Source organism: Centroberyx affinis, unplaced genomic scaffold, assembly GCF_046629955.1.
Source record: "Centroberyx affinis isolate AG114_WGS23_722 - 3 ecotype Tasmania unplaced genomic scaffold, CSIRO-AGI_Caff_v1 ptg002491l_1, whole genome shotgun sequence".
Classification (NCBI taxonomy): Eukaryota; Metazoa; Chordata; class Actinopteri; order Beryciformes; family Berycidae; genus Centroberyx; species Centroberyx affinis.
In genome coordinates this window covers 125,881-150,470 of record NW_027280718.1, presented here as the reverse complement: position 1 = coordinate 150,470, position 24,590 = coordinate 125,881, and the positions used below count along the sequence as shown (strand labels likewise).

At 40.6% G+C, this 24,590-nt stretch overlaps 1 protein-coding gene and 1 pseudogene across 1 annotated transcript in view; one reads left to right on the top strand and one right to left on the bottom strand.

Moving 5' to 3' along the window:
* The window catches only part of neurl1aa (neuralized E3 ubiquitin protein ligase 1Aa), a 55,959-nt gene extending 34,898 nt beyond the window's left edge, over positions 1-21,061 (bottom strand). Inside the window, exon 1 of the mRNA XM_071534124.1 lies at positions 20,980-21,061. Within this exon, the coding sequence (XP_071390225.1) occupies positions 20,980-21,061 (82 nt within the window). The remainder of the gene's footprint in view (positions 1-20,979) is intronic.
* Positions 21,062-22,389: 1,328 nt separating this feature from the next.
* The window catches only part of LOC139656513 (cilia- and flagella-associated protein 58-like), a 40,078-nt pseudogene continuing 37,877 nt past the window's right edge, over positions 22,390-24,590 (top strand).

The following is a 24,590-nucleotide window of genomic DNA, read 5'->3' as shown; positions in this document are numbered from 1 at the left end:
AATGAATTTTATTTATGTAGCACACTTTAAAATACAACAAAATCTCAAGGTGCTTCACAGAAAGAGTAAATCAATCAAAGTACAACGTTAAAACTGATCAATGACACAAAAAATCATGCGATTATAGGCATAAACTAAAATAAGGGTTGAAATAAGATGAATAAAATTAGAGACTAAAATTAGAGACCCATGTTTAAAAGGAAAAGCACATATGAACCAGGACCCTAGGGGAAAGCAGAGAGGAACGGGTGAGTCTTAAGATTTGATTTAAAAACAGCAAGCGAGGCTGAGGCCCTATACTATATATATACTAATATACTATATATATACTAATCGTTCCTGGGAGCTGATTCCGCAAGCGTGGCCCCAGCGATGAAAAGGCACGATCTCCCATGCTTCTCAGCTTTGTCCGTACATCACGTCTTTCTGGTGCACATGTAAACAGTGAGCTACAGTGAGTAGACATCTGAATACAGGCAGTATTCTGGGTAATAGCTTATAATTTAACATCAACTACTTATTACTTTTTGCTCTATTGTTCAGGAAGCACTTTAAAGTTGTATACAGAAGTAGGCTACTCAAGTTATTTAAATTTCTTGGTATTGTTAAAGACCCACTGAGCTCCTCTCTGTTCTAGATAAAAGCAGCAGTAGCAATCAAATGCTTTCTATCAATGGCTGTGGGACTAGTCGCCATAGCAACTTAAATTCAATTTAACCAACTCTTCCCATTCACTTTCACAACTTTATAACATTATTAACCTTTGAATCAGCCAAATATTCGGTGGTTAATGACTCATGGATAAAGATCAAGCGATGTAGCTGACAGAGGATCAGTAGAGCCGCTGTGGGACAAAGACAGAATCATCATCATCATGCACCCCCAGAATCCATTAGAGGAGGAGCTACAGCAAATGTTAATGAGGTGGATTCAGAGTGATCGAGCTGCCCTGATCAGCTGCCATGATGGCTAAGAAGATGAAGAAATGGGGAAATGAAGCAGAGATCAGGGAGGAATCCAAAGTGTTTGACAAGGATGGAACAGTTAGGCCTACATCATGGAAGCAGAACTCCACCATGTGCTGAAGAACATGGAGAGACCCTGATGAACCAATCAACAAAGTAGCCAAAAACTGGTCGGACTGCAAAACGTTACTATAGAACTATAGAAGCCTTGTCATTCCCAAGGTGATATAAAAAATGATGTTCAATAGAATTATGTGACTGTTCATTTGAAATACAATTCATTTTGAAATGTCAGCTTATAACAGCTTATTTTTGCAGAAAGTATTGAATATGATTCCCACTGTAAATACCTCAATACAATATCATTATAGCTAGATTACACATAATCTATAACATCATTAAAAAGAATGATAGCTAGAAAAAATGTTTGGGTAGCTAACAATAGCTAGCTTGCTGCAATGCTACAGTATTATGCTACATGCTACATTCAACATCTGGTTTAGTAGAGGGCAAAAGTTGGGAAAATTCATCTCCTGTCAGCAAGTTCCTTTTACAAGTGCAATAGGCGGCGCCTCATGTCAGCATTGGAGGAGTTTACCGCCCTTCTCCTAGAACAATGAACATCTGGTTTGCTGTCTTCTGCACATACATGCAACCATTACTGGAGCGTCCCTGATTGGATGCGCCCCCATCTGATGTGCGTCTTTCCAGATGCGAAGCAACTCATGTACACGGCAGGTAACTTACTCATTCACTCACTCACTCACATCCTCACAGTTAGTCTATCTGACCCCTTGTGACCGTTAGGAGGCATGGCAACGTCAACAGACAACACTGAACCAGGGTCATTCACTCACCTCCTCTCTGAAATACTGTTGAACCTTGTAGGCTGCTTCGCATTCTATGACACTGTGTGTCCTTGTTCAAACAAAAAACACTTCCCCACAGCCCGTCCACACTACTGCTCTTCAGAAATTGGACAGGTGCATCCGCCTAAGCTACTGCTAGACGAGCAACTTGAAGTATTTCACTTCTGTTTTCCCAGACCCAAAGCCTCTCAGTGAGTAATGTCATAGATACCCTTCCTCTTCTCAAACAGTTTTGGACATAAGGGGAAGTGATACCATTACTGTACAAGCCGGTAAAAAGGCCAAAACAATAGGCCTGACAAGTGTTAGCCTAAGCATTAGCCACGAGAAAGGTTATGTGTGTCTAATAAGGTTCAGCTCAGATTTTGCTTCAGATTTTACAATGTGAATACAGCATTAGGGGTTCTACAATGTTATGACAGTGAGAAGCACTTACATATGGACAATACTTCTAAGATCCAAATAATCAGTCAAGGTTGACATTTCTGAAGATGCGTGTTTGATTCAACTGTTTAGTTAAAACTGAAAAACTCACCCGTTCATCTTATATGCTAAGCTATTATCAGTAAATGAGGGGAAACTGAACACACAAATGTTGGCAGCGAGATAATCGATTACTTTGAAAACACACTACCTGTTAAATTTAACGGTCAAGTGTATTATCATAATGCAAATGAAATGAAAATGCTGTCACTATAGGTAATTGACTGTTTTGTGAGGTGCTGACCTTGATCCCAGAGAGAGGGAGCTAGAGCCTCAGCCACTCTGCCTGCTGTCTTAGTCTGTCCCTGTTTGCTTAATTGGATTAATCTAGAGGCTTTAATTAGAACATCAGGTGGTCAAAACCAAAGAGGCTCCAGGAGAAGGGACTTGGCTTGATGGCTACAAGCTCACTAATGAAAAATCACTAGAATATTCCCATAATAAATATGTTGGGACTTTATAGTAATCGTACTTTTGTTATTTTGTATGTCCTGTGTTATCACTATTGTATTCCTATAATATTCCTTTAGATAGAGACTGTAGATAGATAGATAGATAGATAGATAGATAGAGTTTTGTTGTGCTACTTTTATTGTGTCCTATAAAATATCATGATAGGTAGGCCTTTTGTTGTTTTTGTAAGGACACACAAGGCCTAAAACCTGGTCTACTGTTGTCCATGAACCTTTACAGTAGCCTACATTTCTGTTTATTAAATGACAGCAGCCTAAAAGCCAAAAAGTAGCCTATATGCTTTTCAATTTAGTAATGTGGCAGCTATAAAAGTTGTATCCAAAAACAAAAGCCTAATGCCCATTCAATTTTCATTACCATTAGGCTACCAGAAAATAGCAACGCTATTTCACAACGACCTAAATTCCTCCTTATGCTCTGCCAGAAATCCTCCTGTGAGATGTATGATTCTACCTTCCTGATAGCACACAGGATTACACAATAGGAAATTGATTTATTGATTTTCCTTGGCCAGCAGGCTACCGCACAGCTGAACACACTATGGCTGCCTATAATGAAGAGGAGGGGAAACCCCACCACCGTCCATACCAGAGGGAAACCCCACAACTTTATACCCTCCTCTGGAACTGAAATTGAAACGCTCCTGCGACCAACTCAAAACAAAACGGAAACATTTTAATAAGAGCATAGATTTGCCTTAGAGCGCGAGGGGGGATGAGATCCTGTTGGTTGCATCGCATTTATCAAAACACAACTGAGTATAAAGATGCATGTCATCAAGATCTATCGCCTAATTAACGGAGATGACATGACTGTGACATCAGGCTATATTGGCAATATGGTACCTGATACCACAGCGCGTATTGTGCGCCCATAAGATACAATGGTCGCCTATATTGATCATTGACTACTATCTTCCATCACGAAATTACCAACATTGGGAATACTATACAATACAGCCTACATGAGACTATACTACCGTGCAACATCCAAAAGCATTTGCATTTATTCCTTACCGTAAAAGGCATTTCGCGTTATCTGGCCACCCATGGCTTTATTCCTTAGTGGTCCGCTTATCGCCGGGTAGCCTATGGATTATTCAGATCCTCTCGTCGCACAGCCCAGCGCCGGTGACATGATTGCACTTTCACATCCAAAGGTGTCGGTTCTTTACCCCGAATAGATGCAAACATTGGTAAGAAACCCACACCTCCTTGAGCGCAGGACGGATCCGTGAAGGCAACTCCCCCCATTCACTGAGCGCTCCCTCCGCCTCGGGTCCCACTCACTCACTCACACTGGCATTTACATAAAAGGTGGAGACTCTTGGCGAGCGCTTTTAACGCTATCGCTGCCGCACCGAGCAGCCATGACAAGCGGTGGGTTATTTATGGACCATGCGGTGTGGAAGTGACAAGGGAAATATATCCAAAAATCCTATGGACTTCAAAGGTGTTGGCCTACACACTTACACGCATTCAGTTAATCCAATTATAGGCCTATAGGACAACATTGCTAATTAGACGAATCTATGAAATATATTAGCCCATGTCTGTTCCTTCTCCCTTGCTGTAAATAACAAAGAGGCAGGGTAATTCTAAGGCTATGTTTGGATCCAGAGCCTGCAGAGAGCAAGTGGTCACATTCTTTACTCTCAGCACTCAGCCTTTCACCTTAAGTTCCTACTTCCTTGTGAGCCTCGGGCCCCTGGCAGACAAACTGAGTGACCCCTCAAGAGTCAAACCTGTGACTTAAGCTGTCATCACGTATCCATGGTGACCCCGAGGCCCTCAATCTCTGACACCACTGTGTTTACTCTGGGCCTGAAGCTCCAGCTCCTAGATAGAGGGACTGCGAAGGACAGGATGAGGCAAATATGCTGAATTAATTGAATCAAAACGCCTGTAGACTTAACAGGCCGCAATATGAACCAAAGTCTATGGCCTGAGATCTTGGAAAACATCATCATCATTGTATCATGCTCAGTAATGTAAATCATTAATCATCTTTTCTAGGCGATGCACAATTTGTGTTTTAAAAATAACATTTAATAGACCTATTTTATTTGAAAACACTTGATAACCTTGTTCAGAAAAAGAGATACAGCTCTGGTTGTTAATAATAATGACAATGACAAAGTTTGTAATGAGGAACTCGTTTCATTTTGAAAGATGATGTTAACATTGTACAATTACCATCCTTTTTGTGAACGAGACTGTGGAGGCTGCTTTTGTGTGAATATAGACAAAAGCCCCGAGGGCCTTTTTCAGACGAGTGTAAAACAACTGGCTAGATAATGCTTTCTGGTTTTCTTGTTTATGTTTATAACATTACCACCGAATCCTGCAGGTACTAATATTTACATATTCCCATTTCCCCTTCACTTTTAATGATTACAACCATGTAACCATAACAAATACTCAAGCTCGCCCGGGACGATGATCAAGATGAAATCAGGGCCACAACCTCAAGGTTTGGTTTGCTAAATTAGATGCTGCAGACACACATGGTGTGCACATTTGAGGTGAAGACAGTTGGTTGAAAACACAAGTGTTAGTAGCACATTGAGAGCCTGAAACAGGGTAACCACACTGGGTTCGCATACCAACTCTGCAGGCAATAGTATATCTGAATTCAAGATTTTCACTTCGGTGTTTTAGTTTTTTTTAAATTGACTTGACTTGATAGCGTTTATCAGAATTGAAAACGGAGGTCAATGGGACACAAAAAACATTCTGTCAAAATCACACACAAGCCATTCCATGTAATTCACTGAAGTTAGAGTAAGAATGTGATGAAACTAGCACCAACAAGTCACTGGAGTCTCAAGTGTCCATGAGGGTGACATCATTACACTAAGGTATAACGGCTTTTTGTCACGCAAGGCACACGGTGTAGGAAGAGCGGGGACTGGACCCCGGCCAGGCAAGTTTCAGGAAGAAACATAGATCAACATCGCACTGCATTTACCTCAGGCATGTCAAGTAACCTTGGAGATACGCACTAAAGGAAAGGCCTGAAGTAAAATACACTTCCTTGCCTGGCTTGACATTGGTGCTGTACGTAAATGCATGGATGGAACATCCTTCCTTACAGTACCTTTAACTTCCTGTTTTAATAATGCAGCCACTGCTCTGTGAGCCTTCACCTTGAGCCTCTTTTGTCTACAGTCCTCTACATGATTTAGTTGCATCTCTGCGAGTCTATACATAAAATTGTATTGCATAACTCACTCAGATTAATAAATGCTGTCTGGTTCATGGTTCGCTACAGTTCAGCTGGTAATAGAGTGGACTATACATACAACGTCAGCCGATACTGCCTCTCTAATGGCTTGGATGATTTATGTGTGCCACTAATTCCATCCATATTGTCTTGGCTTAAAGGGAGATCCCTGGCTCGTGCCACGAGCAACATCAGCAGATGTTCATGTTCAGCCCCAGGCTGTCGTATATTTGGGGGATATGTTCCGCTCTGGGTTCTGTTTAGGTTTGGTGTGCAGTTGCCAAACCACGGACACAGAGCTCTCAGGATTTACGACACTCCATTGTCTGTGTGTTATGTGGTGGTTGCACAAGAATACAGACTGTGGGTATTTGTATGAATATATTAATGTGGATTTCTGACCACATGACATGTGCTTTTCACACAAAAAACAATCTTCTCAATGTAATTTATTGCCCTGTCTTCCCCTTCAGTCAAGATCTGTTATAGTACGATTTATGACAAGTAATTCTTACCTCTATGTTAATGTAAAAAAAGTTGTTACTGTAGGCTATCTGCTTTATTATTTAAAAGATAAAATGATTACAGTGAAAACTGGTGTGGGAAATTGGGATAAGACATAAAGGGAACCAATGAAAAAAGGACAAAAAGCAGAACTAGATCATTGTTATGCCAACATGAGTTTATCATTAACTGGTTGCTTCCTAGTTATGGGTGCAAACAGATTATGGCACAGTACATCTGCTCAGCACTACTGGTCTTTGACTTGAATCCTTAGTTCCTTCAATAATATAATATGGGAAATCACCAGTGACGTATGTGATGGTTGGCATGTAACATCCTCACAGACACGGGCCTTCATCTTCAATAGATACACACAAGAGAGGCAGGCTAGACGAGAGGATGAACCAAATCTTAGTACATATTTTATATTTTTGTTAGTCACAGTGTTAGCCATGTCAACTTTAACATATTTGGCCATCTCTGCTGTCAACAGAATAAAATGCTACAAATTAATTGGCTGCAGATCTGAGATTGGGGCTGAAAATAAACCAACTCTACTCTCTCCATGTCCCAGCATGCTTCACTCTTTGACAGCAGCTGGGGACCAGACCTGACCAAGGTTTCCACGACAACCGTTCGTCAGAGGGAATTACATCTCACAAGGATGCATATACAAATATGTGTATATGCACGCGCACATACACATACACATACACACACATAGAGCCCATAAGTCCAAGAGAATATAAATGTCCATGAAGAATAAACAGTGGAACAAAGAGAAACAACACAACAGAAAGCAGTTTAGCAGAATAATAGTACAGCAAGGTGACAGCAGCACACAAGGATACCAATCCACTGGGGTGGCATAACGTCCTGCCAGCAGAATGGGGCCTGCCACCTCATTCTTAGTGATTTGTGTGGAAGTGAAAGGGAATCTGGCAGCAGATGCTGAGTGGAGGGGAGGTCAGCATAGTAGGTCTCCTGCAGTTGGTATTGTCTGAGAGGGCTGTTCGGCGCGTGTGTGCAAACAAAACCTCCTATTCAGCATAGCCTCCAGAGCCCCATCACTGTGTCATGTGCAACATGAGTAACACTGGAACCTCATGCGATCTGGAGAAGACAGAATGAGAAACAGGGCAAGAAGGAGAGAGAGAGAGGGAAGAAGAGGTTGAGATGAGGAGAAACTGCAGAGAACTGTGACATCTTCAAGGATATGGCAGGCTCTATTTATATGGGCAAAACAAAAAATCAACATTTTCTGTGGTTGTTTTTTCTGTATTCTGATAATTTATTTGAAATGTGTGTAAATAATTTGTTGTTACCTTTTCACAGTTATCAAAGAACTGCAGTATCATTAAAACATTTTTTTCTGCAAGTCACAAAATGCTAACAAGCTAGCAAACTTCCGTGCAAACGTCCGTTCAAGAGAGGAGTTGTGTTAGCATTTTGAGACTTCAAGAAAAAAACATTTTATGATCATGCTGTTGTTTGACAACCATGAAAAGGTAACAACAAATTATTTACACCATATACATTTCACATAAATTATTAGAACACAGAAAAAGCAACCAAGGAAAATGTTGATTTTATTGTTTTGCCCATAGAAATAGAATAGGGTTTCGCACTTGTACCGCAGGCGTGGCCTTTATGCCGTGTCATCACCATTCTTATCTATCTAGAAGAAAGAAAGGAAAATGAGAAAAAGAGGAAAGAGAGGTGGGAGGTGAGACAGTGGGGAAGGGACATTTTCAGTTACTGCAGTGAGTAAAGGAATAATGATGGTCTCCTCTTTTCATAATTCCAGCCTTATTGCAAATCCCCTACTGTCTATTCTGAGACATGCCCTCAGCAGGTATGCTATAGATAACTACACTCTTAGTTATTAGCAAAGGTGAAAGTTAGTTTGAGGGCATAGCATGTCTGGTGTAATGTAGTACTTTTCATCAGAGTTGGAGCAGAAGGAGTGGGGAGGTGATAATAAGATCTGTCACTCTGCTTTAATATCTCTCAAACCCCCTCGGCCTTGGGCTGGATTGTTGGGAAGAAATGCCTTATTGTCTCTGCTGCTCAGGAACTGAAAATACTATTTCCATGTCTGATAGGCTACGGCAAAATGTGTTGGTGAAGAGTGACGTGAAGTACAGTGTGGCAACATTGTGCACATGCAAGGATTGGAATAAGGAAGGACACATATAATAAGTAAGCTGGTAATGTATAGTGGAAGTCAAGGTTTAGTTATGTAATGGGAAATTGTTTAATGGGATTTAATGAGATCCTGTGATCCTGTCCAATATCTGTTTCTCTGTATGATCTGATCAATAGACATCCAATGAAAAAAGTGTCAAAGATTTTACAAGGAAACTATTCCATTGTTTCCATCAGCCCTCCTCTCTCTCGTGGGCAGGAGTACATGTGGTTGTAATTCCCCCCAAAACAGATCACGGCGACTTTTTAATTGCAGTTCCGATCATGATGGGGTGTTTATTGTTCATTACATTAGGTTAATATGGGACAGCTGCTGCATGGGGAAACATACTTTTATGAATGTGTTTGCATGGATTTTCGGCGCCATTAATCAGTGGTCCTGCTGATTTAGTGGTTTCCAAATCGTGCCCTCCGTGAATCAGCGCACTGTATCCTTCCTGGCACCCGCCGGCTATTGTCAACTCTGGAAAAAGGGATACCTCCAGACACTGAGAAAGATTACCAGTCCTTTCTTTTATTCATTTCTGTGGCCCTCACTTTATCTTTCCTTTCACTTATCACTCTGTTGCAACCTTTGCTAGTCATCTCTCTCTAGGTTTTATGCTGCGTCTGGGTCCTTGAGGAAAAGGGTTGAGCTGAAACGAGATCAAAAGAAATTGGAAATCTTGAAAGTGTTGTGATTATCCCATGGAGCTGGCACAGCCCAGGATGAAAATGTAGCCCCAGTCACTGTTTTAAATGTGCTCACTAAAATGATATCATTTTTAATTAGGCACTGGAGAGGCCACCAAAGATATTACCAGGGGCTAATCTGTTCCCCTTCCCAATGGGGGCCGTAACTGAGATAAGCAGATTGAGGCACTCTTTTCGGGGCAATCCTCTCCTCTTGTTCATACAACCCAGACCTGGGTATCAGTTTCTTTCCAGCATGACACAAAAACACAGGGAGATGTCTCATGCTCTGCTCTACATGCCCGGGGGAAGGATGGATGACTGGGAAATATATAGTTGAAAGAAAAGAGATGAGTCACATGATTCAACTGAGATTTCATAGCTCAAGGGCACAGAGGAATCAGGAAGTCATGAGGATCAGGGAGCTAAGAAGGCTGTTCCTGATCCAACATACTCAATTTTCAGGGATTTATACAAAGACACTATGCATGTGCTATACAGTATGTATGGGTTAGGGAGTATCTGATTACATGGAAAGGGATTACAGTAACCTGATGAAGACAAGAATGGTAAATGTAATCTGTTACAGTTATTGTGAAAATGTCATGACGATACTTGTTACAGAGATTAAAAAATAGGTAAATGCTTGTGGAATCAGTAAAAAGCATGTGGGGGACGAAAACCAATTAGATTGTGAGGTTGTAGACACTAACACACTTACATCTTGAAATACGGATTGTTACTGGGTGTATATAATGATAACAAATACAGTCTGTAAATATATTACTTGTTCAATTGCATTCCTCTTATATTACTGGTCGACATTTTGGTGCCAATATAACCAAAAGTAACTGAAAAGTAATCAGATTGCATAACTGAGATTGAGTATTTCAGTGGATCACATTACTGATTGCAGTTTTAAACAGGTAATCATTAATCTGTTATAGAAAATGTACATTTTGAAAGTTATCTTCTAAACTCAGTATGTGTTACGTCCCCTAATTGGATCTGGGGAAATAAGGGGAGGTATGGCACAACATCCCAACCAGATGTAACAACAATAATGAATGAGAAGGAATGAGGAAGGGACAAATTACACTATATACAAAGGACGAGTATCAGTGAATTTATTTACAGTGCCCAGTAATAGAAAAGTAAATCTACAACGCTTGCACACAGCGTCGGGTACGGAGACAAAGAACTCCGAAACAGAAAATGGGTAAAAAGGGAAAGGACCACAGGTGTGCCACAAATCAAAGAACTAAATAAAACAAAAAACACACAAACTAGTTTAAGTTCTTTTAAGAACTCCTATTAAAGTAAACAAACAAAAGGGTATCTACACTATCTACCAAAACATAAATACAAAGGATTGGCAATCACCTCTTACCTAATGTTTTTAACAAAGCAATCCTACATATGTGCAGGTGTACAGGGTACCCCAACTGACCTAGTCCTTTCCCAAATGAAAAAAAAAAGGACAGACTGATACAAGGTATCAAGTGGAGGGGCACAGGTTAAACACAACCTCTGAGTAACAAAACTGTAGCAAGTCGACAGCAGCAAGTCAACAGGAAAGTAAGAGAGAGTCACACAGGAATCTGCGTAACTCACGCCTAGTTGTGGGCACCGGAAAAGCAGTGATGAGACTTTTGTGTCTACTGAACACACATGGCTCTGGCCAACTTGTTGGCCAAGGTAGAGGACAATGGCTTTCCCAAACTCACATTTTGCCAAGTTTAAAGTTAAGGAAGGCTTTGCCAAACATCCAAAAACCCTTCTCAGAGTGGCAACATGCTCAGACCAATCAGATGAGTAGACCACAATATCGTTAAGATAGGCTTTACAGTTAGGTACATCCCCTAACCCCAGGTTTGCAAGTCTCTGGAAAGTAGCGGGTGCATTGCACAGTCCAAAAGGGCATAACCGTGTATTCCAGGAAATTGTCTGGGGTCACAAATGCTGAGATCCCTGAAGCACGAGGGGTCAATGGGACTTGCCAGTATCCCTTGAGCATGTCCAGCTTACTAACATAAGTAGCTGAACCAATCTCTTCAATACAATCATCCATTCTGGGCTATGGATAAGCATCAGGGACAGTAACTGCATTTACTTTTCTGAAATCAGTACAAAACCTGGGAGTTCCATCAGACTTGGCATCCAACAGGCAAGGAGAAACTTTGCTCTTTTGGTGGGATTTGCCCGATAAGCATGTTGTTGTTTATGTATCATTGGTTCAGTGACCTTGGTAGATCCTAGCTGTAATGTACCTTTATTCAGGCTTAAAGAATAATTACAACAGCCACAACAATTGTGCCATAAGTGGATGGATCACCAGTGTATGTATTTGGAAGAAAGAAAGAAAGAAAGAAAGAAAGAAAAAAAGAAAGACAGAAAGAAAGAGAAAATGAAAAGAAGAAGAAGAAGAAGAAGAAGAAGAAGAAAGTGCACCAGTGTATGTATTTGGTACAAAGAAAGAAAGAACAAAAGAAAAAAGAAAGAAAGAAAGAAAGAATGAAGAAGAAGAAGAAAAAGAAGAAGAAGACGAAAGTCACCAGTGTATGTATTTGGTACAAAGAAAGAAAGAAAGAAAGAAAGAAAGAAAGAAAGAAAGAAAGAAAGAAAGAAAGAAAGGAAAGACAGACAGACAGTTAGGCAGTCAGAGCCTGCAGAGGATACACCACTGAGCTCCAGCACAGTATACTGTATGTTGCCCCCATGGATGGTTGCCCCCCTACAGATAAGTCTTCCTGTGTTTAGTCCGGCTGTCTAGCGGCTCCACCTCCCACCCAGCTGTAGCTGCAGGTCAAACAGTCAGAGTGGACTGGACCGGGCAGAGTCGGGGCCGCACTCGTGCCACAGAGGCTTTGTAGCCTCATAATGTGAGCGACAGAGATGCGGATTATGACATCAGCGCTGAGGTTTGGCTCTTAATCACCCTGGGACTAGTCAGTCAGTGGGAAAACAGGATCTATGGAGAGACTTCCCCCTCACAACATGGGAAAACTCCCAGAGGCAGCGAGTAAGGAGAGGGAGCAAGTGAGGACGTGCTCCACAGAGTCTGACGGTTACTGCTGGACTTTTGACATAACTGAACATTACTCTGTGGCAGGTGTTAAGGGGGATTTTGGCGCTCTAAGGGTTCACTGTTGGGAGTTGGGATATCCACCTGTTTTTCAAGTACTATCAGTATCTCGTTCCCTTTACTTCCTTTTTTGTCTCTCTCTTTCTTTCTCTAGGGTATTCACACTCACTCACACACACACACAGTCTCTCTCACACCCACTCTCTCCCTATAAAGCTCTTGTAAATGTCCCATGGCCACACTAGTGGCGACAGATGGTAAAGGCGGGATGAAAACTCCCCAAATAAATATGTAATCCCCTCCTCACATGGATCAGAGCCCACAACGCACAGATTATCCCATCAGAAACACTGCAGCCCCACAGTCCAGCAGGCTAAATGGGAGATCCCTGTCTGCCTGTGTTTGTCTGTTTTACACTTGACTGAGAAATCAAATGTCTCAGATTTCAGATTTTATTTATTTTTTACCACTTTTTAATACTTTACATTTTTTAAATACTTTTAATTGTCATCTTGAGGATGTTTTTTTTTTTTTCTAGTCAGAAATGATGACAGTATTTTTTTGTTTATATAACAAGGAAAACCTAGTGATATAAAGGCAACCAAAATGAAAAAAAAAAAAATCAAATAAAAGATAAGACAAGAAAAAGTAAAAAAAAAAAAAAAAAAAAATTAATAATAAACAATAAAATTCAGATTCATATTTGATTTGATTTATTTTGGGCAAAACGTATACATTGATACCTAAATTATTTCACACGCTTATCTGTACCCACAGATTAACACATAATGATAAAAACTTTCTACCATTGTCATCAGTGTAATAAAGACAGAGAGAGAAAAACTCTTCTTGGGATTCCACCAATTCAGAGTTTGTATAGATGAATGTCAAAGAAGAATAAAATTCTCCACCAGCGACACTGTATCTTATCTCCATTTTCATTCTGGGTTGTTTTTCACACAAGCTCAGCTAATTTAGTTTGCTGGGGAGCTGTTGACAAGAAAATGGATTGTAGCACAAAGCCAATCTCCTCCCATCCTGTAGGAGCTTTTCATGCATTGATTTCCAGAATTACCAGCTTGTACTTCTGGTTCACTTGATTATAAACCATAGGTAGAAACGGCAAGGGAGAGATACTGTAGTATGCAAGAAAGAAAGATAGATGGATAGATAGATAGATAGATGTCGCTACAACTATAATAACTTTTTATTAACGTAATAAACCATTATGTGAATGGGTGGCAGTTGTCAGTTATATATAGACTATTATTAGATTATGAGTGCAGTTATTACATTTTTGACTGAAAATATCAGCCTTCTCGGTAATGTAATAAAATCCCAATATGCAATAATTATTATGTTAATGTTATTACATTTATATGTATGTATCATCACATTAATAGGAAATTCGTTACTTTACCAGGATTATTACGCTATTATTTGCAATTTGTCATTGCCCCAATGGTTTATTACATTAATGGGAGAAAGTCAGGCCATGGAGACTTTCTCCTTCCTAGTAACACAAGATATTTAGTCTTACAATATGTCAGCTAGGGCAACTCAGAAACCTGCAGGTCTGCATCAGAGTTCAGCTGGGATCTTTACTTACCCTGAGTCACAGGCTACTGTTCACTCCATGTTAAGAAACAATGGATTGCCAGATACCAAATGCTTTGCTCTCCTCAATCATGACATGGAGTGAGCGGATGGCAAAGAGAAAGGTTAGCCTAACTGCATGTGCACACCACTGAAGTTCTCAGTTGCTAATGCTGTTACAGTCTTCTTCACCCCTTTTCCATTTAAAAATAATCACCCTCTTGTCATATTGTACTCTAGCATGCAACAAAATGCAAAACATCACTTCATAAACAAGACTGATTGCCTTGTAATTTCGCCAACTTTTACTTTCCCATTTCTCACTGCCATTCCAACTTCTAACATTTTAATTGGACAGTGCAATCAAAACCAATTCTGTGCTACTTTTTATCTGGTGCCATACAGCAAAGCTATTTATTTGGTGGTCTATTGGGAAGAAAAACAACAAGTTTTTCTTTTTTTTTTTTTCAGATTTACTCATTAGTTCACGTTAGGACACGGTAACAGCCTCTCCAAGTCAGTTCATTTTCCAACCACAATGACTCCACTCTGTAGAGCGGCTCACCACAAAATGCCTTATGTTCTGTTTCATTTGATCCTATTCGAGTAACAAGATTTGACTTAACACGAATTAAGCTGTTATCAATGCTACACAGACTATTCAATCATTGGAAAACATTACACAAGAGAATTTTCCATTACGCAAACCAAACAATCACTCAAGTCATTTAATGCAACAAGGGGAAACATTTGGTAAAAGGGATTTGTGTATCATAATATCACTGTGAGAAAACAGTCATGACTTATCTTGTGCCTTCTAGAGAATCAATGCAAATTTCATATACTGTATATCCAAGAGAGTTCTCCAAACAAAACTATTGGTCGGGACATTTGTGGCCCCATTCCCACAAAATATCACCACTGCACCTGGAGCCCAGAATGCTGAAAATGTGACCTGGAAAATCGAGGCACTGGAAGAACCAGCTGGAACTCCAAAACTACTGCTGAACCCCTGACTTTGCAATGCACCTTGATCCCATTTTGTTTTAAAGAAAACCTTCACAAAATGATGAGCAGACAGTCTACACGCTTGTCATTTCAAAGACCATAAATATGAATCATCAACATGCCCTTCCACAAAATCTTTTTCTGAAGGTTCCAACCTACTGCTACCAGGTTTGTACAAAGTGAATAAAGTTCACATGATAATGATTCAAATAACATTCATGCTGATTCAAGTTGTTATTCCCCTTCTTCCCCATAAATTCCATGAAGCTGCTGAGTACACAAGGCAAGTTGTTTGTCCCCATATTACAGAATAGCACCATTAAAACTGACATCTGTTCCTCTCGGTACAAGCAGGCAATATTCCCATCTTTATAGCCGGAATGTCAATACATTTGCATGCTTAGATAACAGTGACAAAGCTTGTAACTTCCAAAGTGCAATAATACTATCCTGGTTGCCATACACAGGGGGTTTCGGGTGGAAAAACACAAATAGTGGCACTGAAAGCAATGACTACAGCTACTATATATCCTCTCCATGGATCCATTATATACCATAACTTGTTTTTTTATTGTTACTAGGGTGTGAATCTGTTTTGAGTGCTGATAGCTGGGAGCTCATTTCAGCCTACAATTTCCCACAGTTCTTCTATTGATTCTTCCGTGCAATAATGAACACAATGATGCATATCTATTCAGTGGGCAATAACCACAATGCTTATTTCTGGGAATAAAATATATATCATTGTATTCATTTCAGTAAAGAATTCTGACAATACATCACATGACTAGACCATAATGTAAAAGGTGATTGTGCATTCAGCTTAAGAGTCCCTGAGATACTCTTAAGCTATTTAAAATGCATTCATTTTGAGTTAGATATCTGGCTTTGCATGTCTTATATAAGCGTGACAGCTAATTTAATGATGAGCTAATGAAGACAGTCTTTGTTCAAAAGTGTCTAGGACGGGAACCGTGGGTAGTCTTTTATAAGAAATGTTTACAAAGTGTGAACGCTGCATTACAGTGCCTGAGGTGCTTTTATCCTCCAAGGAGTGACAATGTGCCAGTATCACCTCTCTGTATTCGTGTTTCTTATTTAGACAGGTGTTAAGGATGTTAGAAAACACTCCAGGCAAGCAGCTGTACTGTCTGTACAGTGTTGCATAATCGAGGTCAACTGGCACATCAAAGAAAACACAGAAAGGCCACAGCTATAGTAAGAGGTGTTGGCCCCACAGTTCCATATCTTTATGGTAATATCGCTGTCAATTATGCCTCATGCTTGCGTAACGCTGCTAGAAATACCATGTACAGTCACGAACTGGATGCTGCAGAACATGGAACAGGTTCAAAGCTCAGCAAAGTGTCAAATGGAAGAGAATTCATTAATTGTACTTAATTAATGGCTGGAATGTTTTAATTGTAGTGATAACAGCATAAGATGAGAGAATTGTTTGTTACGTTATATTATTAGTGTCTTGTTTAGTTTTCCAGGTTCTTCTGACCTCACTTAACGATGCTTGAAATATGGTCTAAGGTACTCTAATCACAAAACAAATATAATTTCTTTTAATGACCATTCTCCAAGGAGTAAGTGCACTTATTTCTGATTAGACTTTATTGTTGGTCCATATGACTAATAGGAGACAGTGCCAATTTCCTATTACATAGAAACGCTGCAGCCCATTAACTTGCAAAAAGGTTTCTTTAATTTACTCAAGGAACGCCACCAAAGAAAGAGTGAGTTTGTGTTGAGAGGAAGAGAAAGCAGAGACCTTTCACTCAGTCCCTATTTCTGGGTATCACAAACGTCATTGCGAACTGCGGGGGAAAAAAAATAGCAGAAAAGTTGTGAGATACCACGGCCTTCTTTTGCAGATATCATCCGTTAAAAATATCTAAGGGTTATTTAGACCAGATTTCAACCAAGCGGAAAGTACTGTTGACATCTAGAGCTAAAATTTACATTTGTGTTATGATTAGTTTTTGAAAAAAAAAAAAAAAAGTTATTTCGAGTCCGTTCCAGCTCAGTCACTATGGTAACTGTGTTATGTGTGGGGCAGGAGAGAGACAGGGAGCTGTGATTATGCCTATGCCATCTCTGTCTGAGGCGAAACAGGTGGAGAGCGTGAGGGTTTAACGCCCACATTTACAGTCTGGAAGGTGGGCCAGTTTTTCACTACTGACTGACACATCTTAAATCGTAGAAGATCTTTGGTTTGAACAGCGATGACGTGTTTATGTGCAAATATATGTGAAGAAAATGTGTGCGCATGTGTGTGTGTGTGTATCTGCTGTGAGGTAATAGCATGCCCTTGCAGTGCCCCAGCAGTAATATCATGTAGGAGAATGGGCTGAGCTCATGTCAATTTGCTATAATGAAAAGGCGATGATATACGGCTCAAAACCTCTGTTTAACTCTGCTCTCCTGTCTCTCTTACTCTAAACGGTCTGTGGCACAACGCGGTGAAGCAAACCATGAAGGCCAATATAACACTTTGCACAAATACATTTTCTGTCCCTTCATACGGGGCATGAGCATCAGGGTGAAAAGCAACTTAATATCTTTGATCTCTTGGTGTTATCATTGGCATTCAAGAACTTCAAAAGTGCTCACTCTGCCCTCAGCAACTACTGTTGAAGTGCCCTTGAACAAGGCATCACACCCCCAACGCTCCCTCCCCTTGAGACTACTAGCCTTGGCCATTGCTATGAATGAGAACATTAATACGGCACTATGCCATCTTATCAAGGCAGTTCATAACTGCGGATGAATGGATTTGCTTTCTCAGTTTGTAGATATTACACATTCATTGTCTTACTTGGGCAGGACTTTCTTTTTCTCCAAAAAGATGGGGAAATGGGCTGGAACTAAACTGTTGTTTACCCACGGGGTATTACTCTACATCTTGCTCGGTGGTGCATTTGCATTCTCTCTCTCTGTCTTTCTTTCTTTCTCTTTCTCTCTCACTCGCTCCCTCCTGCTCTCTCTCTGTTCTTGCAGAGGTACACACACACACACAGGTACAGACACATTAGACTATCATACTACTTGTCTTTTTTAATCTACGTCTGTTTGTGCCTCAGTTTTTCTTGTCTGCCTGTGTGTACTTAGTGTGAACCTAGTGTGTACTTTCATACAAATGCATTGTGTTTGTTTGTGTCAGCGTCTGAGACTGAACACCATGTTCAAATGCATTTGGTGATGCAATGTCCCTGAGGATGTCTCTTGTCTGAACGCTGTCCCACTACCTCTCTGTCACATGACCAGCATGACTAGCTTAGTTGCATTCAAAGCATCACAGGCTGTAACACAGGCTCATACAATTCAATATCACTGCAGGGAAAATGAACCGAAACCAAGCTTAATCTTATGTAATTTCTTTGTTTGTTGAATCACAAGATGTCACTAGAGCATTGTGAAAGGCAAAAAACTGCTATGATCTAGGAAAAGTAATTGCACTTTGAGTCTCCATAGCATTTTCACTACATTTAGCTACACTTCGAAGTGAGCTTGATTACTAAAACAGAAATCTGAGTTTTTAATGTGAAAATAGTTTTTTGTTGTCATTTTTTCACACAATCTATTAGGCTGCTACAGCCTTTGGTTAAAGCTATCACAGACGCTTTTAGCCTACTTGCGTGGTTTATCTAAGAAGTGAGACGAGGATTGTTCTGATGATAGAGATAGGGAGTCTGTGTGAGAAGAGAAGACACACATATCCCCTCCACAAACAGACATAAAAGCAGTCTTCCAAATAATGATGTCTGTACACTGTGTACTGAAGCAGAGTGAGTGTGTGTATGTGTGAGTCTGAGAGAGAGAGAGTGTGTGTGTGTGTGGAGGGGTGTCTGTGTTTGTAGCTGTGTGAGACTGAGTGCATTCAGAATTGCCCCCGGGGGTCGAGCATTGATCTGCAGGGATCTGTGCACCATATCCAACCAATCACTACACACTATCTAAACACCGGCCAAATAATGCAAAGCAGAACAAACACATCCCTGTTCTTTCATTACTGAATGGCTGCCAGTGACGTAGTCAGGTACCCATCCCAATCCAACATCATCTCCCACTGATAACGTTCTCTGAAAACCATCGCCATGGGAACTGTTGCACATGTTATGGGTGGTCGTCAAGGAAACCTGGCTGAATAATGGGCCCTCTCCTCTCACGCACCGCCTTGCCTCTCCGCGCCTGACTCACTTGCTCTGCACTGTGTTCCTGCAATATGAATACAGCCGTGCACTTTTGAGAGAGGGAGAGAGAGAGAGAGAGAGAGAGAGAAAGAGAGAGAGAGAGAGAGAGAGAGAGAGAGAGAGAGAGAGAGAGAGAGAGCATAAGAGAGAGAGACAGAGTGAGTCCTTTGGATGTGAAAGGGCAAACTGTGTACTTATGCTGATTATCCCGATGGCAGCCCCATTTTGAATTGTTCCCCAGGCTCATTTTCCCTCTGTAATCCAGATGTAGCGGTGGGATCAGAATGGGGGATGTGGGGGTAGACTTGCTTGTACATTACTGTATTACACACGGGACTCAGCCCAAAGGGTACTGGAGAGAGCTTTAGAGTGGATGAGGCTTGTGAGGATAATAAGTTCGGCTGTAGAACACTTTGTATTATATCTCTTTGGAGTGAAGCACTGAGATGGATTTTGTTGCTTTACTTGGGCTTTGTACAAATAAACACCTGTCCACCTGCCCATTATTTTCCCTCCTCTGTGGGATACCAAATTGTGTATAAATGCATGTTGTGCATGCAAGGAAGCAATCTCAATTAACTCTGGCATTAAAAAAATCTTTATTCCATTTGACTGTGATCATTTAATGACTGGATTCCAGTGTTGGTTCAGTGATGATGATCAGGAGTACTTCATAATACATGGATTATGATTTTTCCCTCTAAGGGACCAGTTCTGAGCATCTATCCTTTTGCCACGGTCTCTCATTACCTCACTACTCATAACAACATGTGCCTGGGGCAGGTTGCTTCAGCAAAACAACACAACTCTTTAAGAAAACTTATAATAAAACTGGCTAAAAAATATTGTTAAATAACATTTTATTTGGATAGTCCAATGTGGATACTCAACTATCAAGTGGCAAAAAGTTGATGTTCAACAAAGTGCTACTTCATCTCCATAGACTATATAACCATAACCCTGACCCCATATTTAAACCTAAACCCAACCTTAGCCTGACCCTATTTCTACCATTAACCCCAACCCAAGATTAATTTATATCTATAGACTACTTTTCACACATTTATGAGTATCACTTGAAACACAATAGACTTTTTAGTCACTTGATAGGAAGGTGAGTGTCAACCTCAGCATTGGACTATCCAAAGAAAGTGTGACCCATTCTTAGTGAAATTTAGAGTCTGTCATTGCAAGTAGCCTATAATATCAAACTGATTAAAGTTATATAAAGATAGGGCCTTTGATCTAATGTTTTCCGTTCAAGTTTTAATCAGTTGTTCTTTATATTGGTGGGTGTTTGCCTTATGATTATCAAGGAGGTCATAGTTCACCCACCTTTTTTTATTTACAACTACATCTAATTGTACCTTAAACCCCATTTAAAGTGAGCTAAAGGCCCTGCCTCCAGCAGCCTGCGACGGGCGCTGTTCTTCAGCACCACGAGACAGCTGATTATGAGGGGGATCATCAATAGGAAAGTGTGTAACGGATTCAAAGCCTTTCCAGATACAGCAGTTAACCTTTCCTTTGCATAAAATGTTAAAACAGTGTTCCATATTAAGATGTCGTAAATACAACACACACTGAGAACCTACACACTTTAAAACCATATGCGTTCACAAATCGGTGCCATAATGTGCGTAAAATAATCGGTAATTTACTTTTACCACGTGTTTCTAGCGGCTACTGACCTTTTTGAGAGTTTGGAAGTCTTTGAAACCTGTGCTGTTGTCCTCTTTGCAGCGTCGATATGCCCGACACATTATTGCCCATGACAATAAGATGCTGATAATTCACCACGTCCAGATGTGCGCCTCGGGTTTCAATGCGTGAAATTGTCTTTATCCACTTGATATCCCGTTAAGACGCTTTCCTCGGAAGTTAACACATAAACACTTTTTTTTCTAGGCGAAGACAGAAGTGGTGAGGAAATGTTTTTTTTTTTTTTTTTTTTAAATGACGTCCTTCAGTCACCAGACGACACAAGCGGAAGAGGCAGCAGACACCACGTATACAGGTGTGCAGTCAAAGAGTGCAACGACAACATGACGATATTGCGTCCTGGATGGAGCCTTGACTAATCATGCGCGGACTTACAGTAGCCTACTGATTGAAATGTCCCCTTCATCACAGCTGTGCCTCCACATGACTCCCAAACAACACAGCAGATCATTCTTTTATTTTGCTTTCAAATTGCCAGAACAATAAAAAAAAAAAGTGCACAAAAATTCTAGATATGCTGCATTTTTAAATCAAAGTCCAGTTTGTATCATACTCCCTTTTCAAAGCCGGGTTTAATGAAATATAGCCTACTTAACATAGTAAATTACCTAATAGACTTAATAGCCTATTAGAAAAAATATTAAATAGATACAGGCCTGTAGCTATCTAAAACCTAACAAAGTGAGGTTCTGCTCAGCCTGGACTACCTTCAGTCTGACTAAACTTATAGCCTAATACAAACATATGCAAAAACAAATGCATAATGAGCGCTTTATCGTGGGTCCATGAACTGTGTAGAGCTGCCATCTAGTGTAAAACAACAAAAACAACCAAACAAAAGTAACCTAGATGACACTTAGGACTTACTTTCCAATGGCATTTCCTTCATGTGTGTCGATCATTTAATCAAACTTCACTAGATGGAGTTTATGCACAGTCGTGCTATTTATCATAACGGTTCCCCACTTCTCATAACGAAGCCCCACTTTGACTCGCATTAGACCACGGCCCCCTACGTGTGCAGCTGATCAGAGTAGTCATAGTTGTAGGCTACATTCTCATGGTTCAAGGGAATGAAATAACGGTGAAATGAAATGATTCGTCATTTTGCTTTGATCCCCTGAGACCCTGTCAAGGACCCTCGAGGTCCGTGGACCCCACGTTGAGAACTACCAGCTTAGATTACAATATCAGGCAGCGGATTCCATCACATTAGACCTGCGGCACCGCCTCCCGCGAGAGCAGTCGTCGCTTAGTAACCAGCAAGTACGACTTTCTTTTGCACGGGGATATATGGGCTCACTTTCAGCTTTACCTTGCTAAAATACAACGTTACTTTATGGCGAGAGATAAACTGTAGAAACTGAATGATAACCATAATGGGCGTAAGTCATCTTTTGAAAGTTTTGCTAAAAGCGAACACAATTTTGGTAAACTAGCGTTAGTTGACGTTAATGCTGGCAACGTAACGTTTACGGTAATATTAACGCTGGTAAAAATCTGGCACAGTCAATGACATAACGTCTAACGAACTTACTTGGCTCAAAGATTAACGTTGTTGCTGATATTTTTGGGCAAATTTGATCTCTGACTAGACCACATGGAAACTGCACTGTTTGGTTTGCTAAATTACTCCCTCTTCTGCTGTGGTAGGCTAGTTAGCTAACATTAGCTAACATTAGCCTGCAGAGTCAAGCAAGGAGCAAAAACATTTAATGCTAACATTATTCCATTAGTGACCCTGCAGGTATGCAGGTGTAGCCTATCATATATCTTTTGACTGCATAGCTTGTCTTTTCAGCAGGCACCACCTATAACCCTACAGCACACTAATTTCAGGTGTAGATCATTTCAGACATTTTCATAGAAAATCACTGTCTCCATCAGTATGGAAACCAAGTCTGGGAGCCTATGATTTAGCTTATGCTTCTCACACTCCCAGCCTTGGCACATTTTCAGTGACAGTTTGTGACTCCAATTCTCAATTCCCAGGAACCAGGGCGGAGAGAGGGAGAGGACACTTGTGAGGCCTTGGAGAATTTCAGGTGATCCTCAATGAGCTGGTTGGGAACAAGAGCACGGACAAGTTCATGTGGTTCACAGCAGCTCACCCATGCACTGAAGAAATCCCACATGAGTGAGAAGTGGCTAATGTCCAAATGCTGGAAGCTAAATTCAAAGACTGTGTCCAACTCCATCAAAAGCTGCTACTGCACTGAAGCTGTCCCAGGAAGATAAGACAACAATCACCTCTCTGAGGAAGGTATATTGCTAGAACATCTGAACACACTATGGTGCAGCATATCTAATGTATGGCATAAGTGGTGTTTGGTACGGAGTGTTGGTCTTTAGGTGCAGTTTGGTGATGTTTGATCATCATTTTTCAGTATGGCCTCCTCCTTAGTTTTCATTCACTCTGTCATCAGAAAGCTGTATAAAAAATCCCCCTCTCTACATTTTAGGAGCTAGAAAAAACTTGGAAAATGTTTGCTGCAGCTCATAATAAGGAGGTGAGCAATAAGAAGGCCATTCTAACTTTGAAAGAAGAGATCACAACTAGACTGGTTGAACATAGAGACAGCTTGTCCATGGGCCAAGACCACATAGCTGCATCACTTAAAGCCTAATAACAAGCCCATATTTACAGTAATCACATCTCCAATTGTCCCTATGCACTTACTGTAGATGAGTAAAGGGATCAACTGTGATGTATTTTTTTAGTTTAGATGATCAACTGAAGATGAATGAGGAACAGACTAAGGAGACACCGGTGGAGACTCTGAAAAAGAAGCGCCACCCAGCAGGAGATAGAGACCCAGACAGAGTGCCTTGGAGAATATTGTCCCAGAGAGAGAGTGCCTCGGAGAATATCGTCCCAGAGAGAGAGTGCCTTGGAGAATATCTGTCAGGTACATATATGGAACGTTTTCATAGAAGGTAAATGGACTATTAATTTAACTGTATGAAATCATCTCCAAATTATTGGTACAGACTGAAGGGGTTTCCATGACCCAAGGCTCTGCCCTTAGCTGGAGGCAAAGCATTTGATGAGCCTTTTAACTATGACTTATTATGATTAATTAAGATTGGCATAACCCTGCTCTGACAACTGTGTGCTAGATTGTGCTACAGCAAATTAATTGTGGAGAATTAGACAACTTTCTGATTTTCTGGCCATTCTTACGCAACTATATTTTGCTTTGCTTTTACCATCATACTATAAAGCAAGGAATCTCTGTCTGTCTGTCTGTCTGTGTGTCCGTCGCATATCTCGAGAACCGTTCGTCCGATTGACTTCACACTTGGCGGGTGTATTGCTGGGGACCCAAGGAAGTGTGTCGGATTTGGTGCAATTTGGACATGCGACACGTTCAATTTTAATAAGCTTTGAATAAACAAGCGAACAACGCTCTGTGCAGCAGCGGTGCGAACGGGCACTGCACTAGTCTTGTCAAAGATATAAAAGATAGAGATAAAAGATAGAGCCACTGGGCTTTTTACTAAACAAACTGTGGAAATCAATAAGGGAAATGTTACTTTGTATATGAGTAACTGCTGAATGTTGGCAGAGATAAAGGAT